At 39.9% G+C, this 11,005-nt stretch overlaps 1 protein-coding gene across 4 annotated transcripts in view; it reads right to left on the reverse strand.

The window, feature by feature from the left end:
* Window positions 1-265: 265 nt before the first annotated feature.
* Window positions 266-11,005, reverse strand: part of BCL6B (BCL6B transcription repressor) — a 58,615-nt gene continuing 47,875 nt past the window's right edge. For all 4 annotated transcript variants that reach the window (XM_044077056.1, XM_044077059.1, XM_044077060.1 and 1 more), the window contains exons 7-10: window positions 9,086-9,256; window positions 8,841-8,971; window positions 5,477-5,614; window positions 266-4,732 (exon numbers count right to left, since the gene is read on the reverse strand). In XM_044077056.1, the coding sequence (XP_043932991.1) occupies window positions 4,592-4,732; window positions 5,477-5,614; window positions 8,841-8,971; window positions 9,086-9,256 (581 nt within the window). In that variant the 3' untranslated portion in view covers window positions 266-4,591. The remainder of the gene's footprint in view (window positions 4,733-5,476; window positions 5,615-8,840; window positions 8,972-9,085; window positions 9,257-11,005) is intronic.

Consider the following 11,005-nt stretch of genomic DNA (forward strand, 5'->3'; position numbering starts at 1 on the left):
ACCCAGCATCCAGTTCAAGTATTGATAACTACAAAATACAACTTACAGGTTACCGTGTAGCTGTTGATTGTACAATCTTAGCCTTTCTAAAACTGTAGGTTCTTAGCCTTCCTAAAACTGTAGGTTCCTGGATGATTTATCCAGTTCTTGAATGATCAGTTCATAATAGCAGAAGTATTAGTAAAAATCGTGAAATGCACAGCTAGTAGCAAGCTTGCTGCTGATGAATTCATATTTTTCACAGAGTCAGAGAACATACACCAAGGATTTGAAACCAGTCTAGCTTTATTGTTGACAAGTGCCACCACAGTTTGTCTTAAGAAGATTTCAAAAATATTGCACATACATATCTGTACATACATAGACATTCACACTGGTACCCAGGTACAAAGCCCGCTTTCTACCAAACCCAAACAGCAATTATAATCAGATATAAGAAGGAACCATGAGGGTGAATTCTATCCCTAAGAATTCAGCATCTTTTTGGCATTAAAAAATACATTCATGTTAAGAAAAAAAGAAAAGCACAAACTGGTTAGCTGACATACCCTTCACTTTGTAAGGGCAGTAAACATCCATCTAGAGATTAAGAATCTTAATGAAGAGACGACTACTTTATCAACTGCCGTCCATTCAGCAGGGGGTCTCAGTGCTTATGAACCATAACTGCAGTAACTCTACAAGTAAACTGTATTTAGAATTTGCCTTTGCTTTTCCAAAAAAAGGATGAAGAAAAATACATAGTCTAATAGGGAGGGAAGACTAAGGAATACATTTAAATTTCCTATGGAATAATTACATTAAGATTCTAGTCTCAGTAGCTGGATGTCCACTACCTCTAAATAACACTGTTTTAAGCAATGAAACAGAGCTTGTCACATTAATTACTACACATAGACAAACAAATTCACCCATTTATAGCAGGTCTTCATTTTGCCAGCAAAATTTTTTAGAGCTTCAATGCTTTCAAAGCAAATATCCTCTCTGCATATTTATATATATATATTTAGTTTTCAAAAAATACAAATAGCAAACATCTACTAATATTTACACTTCCATATACATATACATAATACATATTTTACAGAAAATCACGAGAAGATGCAGATAAAGAAGGAACAAGTGCTGTAGGAACCAAACTCTGCCTGCAGAGTTGCATAAAACTTTCCTGATGGTCCATCCTCAGAAAAAGAATGTTCTGTATTCTCATGTACAGTTCCTCCTTACAGAGAACATATCTATTAATCTTTCAAGTGTCAGGACAAATAGCTTTCCCTGCCTATAAAGAAGATAGTGTTTAACAGCCCGCCTATCACTTCCAGACGTGTAAAGGGGAATTTGGATAGTTTTACAAAACTGACTCAGCACCATGTCTGAACCAGCCATTACCCCTCAGAAAACAGAGAAGGCACTTCACTCCTTTGTGCAGCTAATTTGACATTAATGCTGGGGAGTTTTTTTTTTTAATTTTTATTATCACCTACCAAATGAAATAAATAAAAAGGTTGTGGCTCAAATACTTGCTTTACAGATACTATGTTTCAAACAACTTAAACCAATGTTTTGCTTCTTTCGCAGGGCCAGTACAACTATAGAGTCTCTAAGCATATACTAACAATAAAAAAAGCAAATTATCCATCAAACCGACACATTAACAGAAAATATGTGCACACTCCAGTCCTTTCTGGTTCAGCTTACCATTGTAAGTGTGCTTTAAGCTCACAAGCAATGAACTTCCAAAATGGGCACTGCTGTGCCAAAGTACCACAGTTATGCTCAAGGGCAGGGTCTGCCAACAGGCCTTACTGTGCGCTCCAAAAATCAGCATTCATCAGACCAATTTGTTAGGTTTAATTTTCAAATAAATAACCCTCATCTTGTGGGCCTTAGAAGTAAGTTACTAACATTTTACAAGTACATCACTCTAATACAGCATAGCATGGAATGTGTTATAAAACTGTTAGGCCACATGAACTAACAGACCCCCAACCCCAAGATACAGACATCTTCTCTAGCTGATATTCTAGCCAAACTGCAGCTTACAGAAAAGATGAGAAGCTCTTCGACCAGCAAAAACTTCATGAAATGCACATCTTTGGCAGTTTAGAAAACAAAAGTTAACTGAAGAGCACTTAAATGTTCTCAATTCTTGAATTAGTAGAGAACAGAATGTCCCTTACAAGCATCAGTTGTATGCATATATTCCCCCACCTCATAAAGTGCATCCTACTGAAACTGTACCAAATAATGCAGTAGGAAATAAAGGCCATGACAGGGGAAACTAATAATCTAATCAGCCATGTGAAAACAGACAGCATTTCTCCTTAACAAAGCACTCCATCTTTGGCTCATTAAAACACACATCAAGCATCTATACAACACAGACCTGCTGACAAAACGTCAACAACCACAAAGGCTTCCAGGTGTTTACTGTTTACACTGTACGTCTGTTTCTGACTCAAACATCTAAGGTTCAGAATGTAAAAAAAAAAAAGGGCCGTCAATGCAGTGTGTGAAAAATTATAAACACCTAAAATACATTATGAAACTGATTATCAGTTTGCATTAAAAGCAAGCTCAGCTATCGTCCAAAGAAAGAGCATTTCATAATAAAATATACAAGTGCATTATGCTAAATCTCCACAGATACCCCCCCCAGAAAAAAACCTTCTCCGAAATGGCTTTTCCTGTTATAAGTTTCTACTCCCGTTATCCTCATCGCTGCCAATAACAATCTCATGTAACATTAAGAACCCGCTTGTTCTCCATCATTGTTTACTAGAATTTTAAATCACTATCTCACTGCTTTTGAGAAGCCATGATACTTTGTTTCAAACATGTTGATTGACAACTAAAATCTCATCTTCAGCCACTTTGGTCCAGAGCTCACTTTTTGCAGAGGCGTTTATAAGGTGTATTACCTTCCAACCTCCTCCACATTAACCCGCTATATGCTGCTCCTCTAAATCTGACCCTGGGAGTTCTTTTAGGTTCTTAATCTGGAACACAGCAAACACCGTTTCCTCTTTTTTGTTTTCATATAAAAAAAATCCCATTTCCTGCCCTTGGAAAAACAACATATCTGCTCTCACCCCTTGCGTACCCTTGATCACTTTCCTTAACTCAACAAATGCTGTATAGTTTTACAAAGACCATAATAAACAAATGACCTGGAGATGGTACTACTAGATAATGTATTGTCCACAAAGCTGGCATCAAGTTAGTAGGACAGGTATAGATGCAGTGACCACTAAAAGGGAAGCAATGAGAAACACGAAGACACACACACTAGGAACAACCTAAAGACAAGTATGAGTCATGGGTCCCTTATCAGACAACGGACAAAAGCAGACAGCACTTTTAGATCACATGACAAAGCACTTTTAGATCACATGACCAAGCAAATACCCACAAAATCGTACAGTGATCAACTCCAACACTGAAGACCTGGGCCTTAAGGGCAGTATTTTTGAGAGAAGTGGATGGGAGATCCAACTCCTTATCACCCTATGTGGAGGTTGGCATGCCGTCGAGGTAAATATGGAGCTGGCATGCTGAAATATGCAATTCACATATCCGACAGATGGAGACAGATGTTCCAGGTCACAACTACCACAGCCACCAAAATTAAATGGGAAAAGCAAATGTCTGGTAATGTAGCACCCCAGTCCTAACTACCTCCTCACAAATTATGTACTCATCTCCAGGAGAAAAAAAAAAAAAAAAAGTTCATTTACGAGACAGCATTGAGCTTTCTTCTCCAATATTAGGATTTAAGTAACAGCATTTTCTGCAAAAAATACAACTCTAGGGATACTCAAAGTTGATTAAAGTCATTTATGTGAAAAAAGTAAACTAAACAGCTCTGTTCTAATCATCATCATATATACTGGTACTCCAGGACAAAGGAAGACCAGTAATCACCAACTAGTGCGTTATACACAGTTCTCTCTTAGTGTTCAGCTAAATAAAGTACAAGTCAATATAGCAATAACTCCACATAACCTGTTATACTCAAGAGCAACGATCCAACCTTTCTATTACTGATAACAGCATGTGTGACTACCACAGCGAACAGCATGTGTGACTACCACAGCGAACCAGTTTTAGCAACTGGTTTCTAGAACAAAGTTCAGATGAAGCATGCTTCTTGGTCACTCTTCCACAGACGATTGCCCCATTACATCTCTCCGAGAAGCCACTATAAACTCTTACTTTGCTGTGACAAGTAAATACAATTTTGTGCTCAATTTACTTGTTCAAACTACTTCATACATTAAAGTGCTGGCAGCATCAGTGGGCACATGCTTTTCTGCATCCTCAATCTCATCCCAATCTAGCCATATCAAAACCACATCAACCTTTTTTTTTTCCACCTTGACCCTATATTTACCAGTCTGTTAATGTAGCTGAAAAAGACATTAGGAATCCCATAGGTCTTGATTTGGTTAGTGCCCCAAAGGGCTAGCCCATTAGTTTCTATGTATGGACAGGGATATTACACATCTGTCTCTGCCACTTTGCACTTCACCTCCAGAGAGGCCACAAAAAGGGTTTCAGAGTTCAGGTGAAGAGGAACGCAATTGAGCTTTCAGCAGGATCCCATAGGTGGGATACAATGATCAGCAAACACCTTATAGCGGATCTTTGTATTTGTAATAGCACCATGCTTCTGTCGCAAATGCAGTCGCAACTGGCTTTTGTGGCGGAAATGCAGGTCACACTTTTCACACTAAAAAAAAAAAAAAAATTAAGATCAGGAAAAAAATATTTAGTGGAGAACAGTGAGCACACAAAGCACAGATAGTCATGTTATTTTTTAATCATGAAAAAATGAATTTACCATTTCTTTCCAAATTCAAATTCAGCAGCCGAAACACCAAAACACTGCCTGAGTTAGTTACATTTGTGAAATAACCTCAACAGTTTTAAGCCCCACATCTGTCCAATACTGCTGAAGCCAAGAGTTCACATGATTTTGTTTATGTGAAGATTCAACTATCGCCGTGTCCCCATTACATAAATTCCTCCACCGCTTAATTCTTTTCAATAGTCTGTCAGCAAGCACTTCACTATCACACAGTATGTACATTACCTGTAATTAAATACCTCTGGTTCATAAACTAAAATTGTACTGCAAAAGAAACAGGGGATCAGTATACTTAACAGTATGTAAAGCAACACTGTTACAGCTTTAAGAAAACTGCCTAGATCATGTGGAGTTCAAGTTTGGAAAAATAATTAAGGTGTCTACATCACAAACACAGGGTAGAGGGTTTCATTCTAATCTTTGAAAGGGACATAGGCTAGGCTTAAAATGGCCCACAAGGGAAAGTTAGACTAGTACTTACCTGTGAACTTATTTTAGTATCTCCAGGGGCAACTTTTACTGCGCTGTTCATTGAGCACTAAATCTTACATTTCAGAACACCTCAAACAGTTATAAATAATATAACAACCAAATAAAGAAGCTTACATGGTAAGGTTTTTCCCCAGTATGAATCCGAATGTGACTTTTGAGTGTTTGCAGGTGACGAAAGCATGTTCCACAGGTTTCACAGGGATATGGCTTTTCCCCCGTGTGGATAAGCACATGCGCCCGAAGATGAGCAACCTGGTAGATATAAAGGTGGTGAGATCAGCAACACATATCAGTCTCTGCAGTTAAGTACACAGTGGCTTCTGCAATACATTTATTTCACATTGTATTCTAAACAGTTCCATATTGTACAACTGAAACAAGAACTACAATGAAGTATCTACTAGCAAAAATAAAGTGGACATGACAAGGGCTGTTTAAATTCCATTTCCTACAGGTATTCTGGACGTGCTGACAGCTACCACAAGGCTACAGCACGAATAACCCTAACATAACATCTTGATGACGCAGTTGAATTTTTTTAATACTACCTTCCTGAGCATCCTCAATTACCATGCCCCCATAAGATTTTCCAGAACAAAAGCACAACCCTCCCCATGGCTACAGAAAACCACTAAGTCAGAAATGAAAAACAGGGATAAAGCCTGGGAGCACTGGTGCAAAACCAAAACCCCCTCAACTAGACAAAATTCCTAGAACTACGCAATAGAGTTAAAAAGCAAATAAAACAGGACAAATTCTAATACTGTGTCTGCCCTAGACTCCTTCCAACACAGCCCCAAACAATTCTGGTCCTCCATAAACTCCATCCTCCACCCAGGTAAAGTCATTACCCCTCCTCCTAACATCCCTCACTCCTCCAAAAATATTGCTATCTTATTCAGCACACACTTCACACAAACCATTCCACCACTAGCTAAACACCACAACCCCCTCCCCCCAACCCACATCTTCAACTAGTAATCTCCCCACTGCCTTCTCTTTTTCTCCTGTACCTACCTCCAACATAAAAAAAACTCTTAACTAAACTTAAGCCCACCAAATTAGCAGCAGACAACCTCCCAAGTGAATACCTACAAATCGCAGCTGATGCTCTGGCCTACCCAGTATCCATCTTGATTAACCGACTGTCAGAAAGTTACGTTCCTACACTATGGAAAGTATCACATATAATTCCCCTCCACAAAGGCGGCCCCTCCACAGAACTAACCAATTACCGCCCCATAGCTATTCTCTCTCCACAATACTAGAGAGATGCAAACATTCTCAGGTCTCAGACTACCTCCTTTCCAATACTCAGCATGGTTTCCGACCAACCATAGCACCACCACTGCCTTACTCTCCTTTACCAACACTATCCTTCAGCATAAAAACAATGGCTCTCTCTCCTATGCTACTTTCCTAGACCTAACTAAAGCATTTGACATGGTCCCACACAAACAACTCATCTTTGTCCTCAATAACCTATCCTTCTCTCAGTCAGTCACCAACTGGTTTCAGAGTTACCTGTCTGACCGCCAACAATCCGTTGTATGGCAGAATGACATATCTCCCCAACTACCTGTCTCCATAGGGGTTCCCCAAGGATCCATCCTTGGACCCCTACTCTTCTCTGTTTTCACCAATAATCTAGCCTCTTCCACCAAACATGGCACACTCCTACAATACGCAGAGGACTCAACCATCATCTGCTCAGCCCAGTCCCTACCCAAACTGCAAAAAGTCACACAAGAAGCCTTTTCCTCTGTTGAAACTTGGGTTATCCGATGCCCAATTAATATTCAACCCAAACAAAACTAAACTACTCATCTTCCAACCCACCAAACAATACTGAAAACAACTCTCACTTTAACATCATAGAAAGACAACACCACTATATACCCAAATGAACACACCAAATTGCTAGGACTGGAAATTGTCTTTCACATATCCAAGACCATAAAAAAGTCAACAAAAAACTAGGAGCGTTATACAGAAATAAGCAACTTCTCACCAAAGCAGTAAAGATTTCAATAGCAAATTCCCACCTTATCTCCACCCTACTTTATGCCTCTCCAATATATACCAACCTAAGGCAATGCGATCTAAACAAGCTAGAGACTTGCTACAACAAAATCGCCAAATTCGCCACAGGGGCATCCTAACATAGTCCTCACCATCTCTCACTTGCTGAACTGGGCTGGTTTGAACTCCCTCACCTCCTTCAATGGTATCACTCGCCCACAAACTAGTAAACCATCCACTAAATGTCCCATACCTCCAGAATCTACTCCAACCCTATCGCACCACCAGACCACTAAGATCCAGCAACAAAAATCACTTGCAGATCACTAAAGCCAACAACTCTGATGGTGAAGCACTATTCTCTTGTGCCATAGCCAAATTATGGAACTCCCTCCCACCCATAGCCAAATTATGGAACTCCCTCCCACACACAATTACCTATGTACAATCATGCACCCACTTCAAAACTTTACTAAAAGCGTACCTAAAAACATGCTGGCTATGCCCTTGCAACTCCCACTCTAATATCACCCACCTCATCCAACGACTACCTTTCTTTCCACCCCACTAACTACCTTGATTATAGCAAGCTCAGATGCTCATAAGCCAGTACTTGAACTTCTTCTTGTAACATTTGTTAATGTCATTAATTGCTATGTTAAATTGTTAATCGCTATGCAATCCAATGTAACTACTGTCGGTTTATTTTAACTGTGGAGCTTTTCTCCCCAGGCCCCCGCTGAAAATGGACCTACGTCCAGTCGGACACTCCCGGTCAACAGATGTAAATAAATAAATAAATACATAAATAAAGAAATTAGTAGGAGAACTGCAACCCCCTAACACCCGACAGATGGCAGACTGATGAGATTACTCTGGCCTAAAAATGATGCTGACAGTCCAACGGATGTTATAAAGCGTGTACAAGAAATGTTTGGCGTTCTAACACAGCTGCTACACACAAGACACAGAGCCCACAGATGTGAAAATGAATGCTCTATTTCAACATTTACAAAGAATTTAAAACTCTTTTTCTACTATCCTCTACTTTAGGGTCCATGACACTTCTGGTAGTATGGTACTGTTTATGTAGTATACCATGAAAATGCATCTTTTGTAGAGAAATGGGTTAGGTCTTACAGATCCCACTTTCTTTGCCAAAGAAGGTAGCTATACTTTTTGGGATATTCCTAAATCAATATAAATTGCACGAGTCAATGAATGTAATGCTAACCAATTCCTCATTCACTATGTCTTTTAGCTAGCACCTACACAGAAATCAACAGTTTCCAATATTGTACAAAGTTAGCTCATTTTCTTGCCTTAGTAGATTATGTAAAATTAAGGAGTGCACCATCTGATGGCAACTTTTTTGGTCTATGCACAGTCTAACGCAGATGGGCATGGCTTTCAAACATGTACCCTGCCCACCAGGAGAACCACATTAGCAGCTTACCTGAACAAATCTGGCTCCACATGTTTCGCATTTGTAGGGCTTCTCACCAGAGTGGATGCGTGCATGAGTTTTCAAGTTGGCTGGCCTGTTAAACTGAGCTCCACAGACAGTGCATCTGTATGGCTTCTCACCTGAAGCAGCAAGAAAGTAAATCTGTCAAGACCGAAAACCAGAAAGCAGCTTTTGCCTCTTCACCTCAGTACCCCCTTTTCATTCTTTTAACTGAGAAAAGCTATCTTGCTTACCTGTGTGGACAGTCTTGTGGCTAGCCAGGTTGCCCTTGTAGCGAAAGGCAGCATGACACATGTCACACTTGTATGGCTTGTCATCACTGTGCACTTGCAGGCAATGATGTTGCAGGGCCTCCTCTTCGGAGAATCGAAGCTCACAAGTGGTGCAACGGAACACACCATTTTCTGAAACAGAAAGGAAAAAGCATGTGTAGAAACCATAAACTCCATGCAATGGAATGACTGCTAATAAGCACTCATGACTTATGTTTTAACTGCTCTGTGAATTCATAACAGTTATGTTGCCTTCAAATTGAAAATGGCACTACAAAAACTCCTAAACAGCAACAGTCTGTCTGGCTTCACTGCAGACAATCTGCCTGGTACACAAACTGAAAAGAATGAATGCCAAATAACAACTGTCACCATTCTCAGTATAATGTACATCAAACTGGAGTACAGCCATCTCATTCCCAAGGAGAAATGGGCTTCCATTTTAATCCTAGATAATTTCACACTCATCAACAGGTCTGGGTTAATTGTACTACTACTATTTTTTCAATTATCTACTGCTATTGACCTATTTCTACTTTAACACTGATACATGCATTACAGAAAGCCCTCCATCAGACCTGATGAGGCAAAGACAGCCCATCTAGACTACTGTCCCTACACAGCTCTTCCACTCTAATTTTGCCACATTCTCCACTTCATCCCCTTTTAAACTAAACTAGCTATTAACTTCTCCTTCATATATTTGCTGGACTCCAAAAACAGACTGGAATCCTATCTAGACTACCCTTTAAATGACTTGAATGAACTCAATCCAATTGACTGAATTGGATTGAATGGATTGAAATGAATTTAAATGAGAGATGATCTCTGCTTAACATACAAGGCCATGTCAAACCCTGAGCTGTTGGGCATGCCCCACTTAAACAAATCCCAATCCCTCAGAGCCACACGCTCCAGGGATCTAAACCTTGTCATCACAATGAACAAAACACGCTGGAGGGATAGATTCCTGACCCAGAGACTCCCCATACTCTGGAATAGGCTGCCCATACATGTCAAGCAGAGCACCTCCTTGGCCCTCTTCAAAAGGGACCTTGACAATTGGATGGGAGACAGGAAATTCACCTTGTGGATCACATCAGTCACCTTGCTAGACAGGGGTCCAGGGAAGTAAATATTGTGGGAAGAAATATCCAGGGAATTGTTATGGCTAGGCTTGTATAGGCCCTAGTGCCGATAGCCTAGTACCAACCTATGAACTTTAATATTCTCCCTATTTCCACTCCTAACTCCCCCACCATAAGTCCTATTGTATCATGAATAGAGCTTTGCATTCTCACACAATGTGCCCTCTTTCTCACAGAATGCTGGCATCCTTCCTGTTACTTTCACCTTCTTAAAAATCGCTCTCACTTGACTAACACCCTTGTAACATCTAAAACTTTCTTTGTCCTGTGCAGTCTACAGTCTTGTTAGGGCCCCAACAAAAGTAGCAAGAATCTTACCATACCAAAGCCCTTTAAAATCTGCATTAAAATTTTATTACTAGTCTTTTCACACTAGCTGGCACTATTAAACCACATCACAGTGATTCAAAACTTCCCAAGTGGTTTAATTTTGCATTAATCTTCAAAGTACAGTGTGGACACCCCCTTAACTGCATAACCTTGCATTTTTAACCAGTGAAATTCAGCCACTCCTGATTACACCTTTAACACTCTCTGTTGAATTGTCCCATTTGGGATGGCTACCCAGCCAAATCTTCTCAGATAATGCAGTGTTCCACCCCCACCAAATCTTCTGTAATGAATTTATGTTTGTGGGCATCTCTCACATCCTTAAAATATCTTGAATATTTTAGCCAACAGTGCTGTTAACCACTGCAATTCTTCCTTCTTTCAGAATCCACCGAGACAATAT

This window comes from Protopterus annectens, chromosome 7.part0, assembly GCF_019279795.1.
Source record: "Protopterus annectens isolate FY-2018-M chromosome 7.part0, PAN1.0, whole genome shotgun sequence".
Lineage (NCBI taxonomy): Eukaryota > Metazoa > Chordata > Ceratodontiformes > Protopteridae > Protopterus > Protopterus annectens.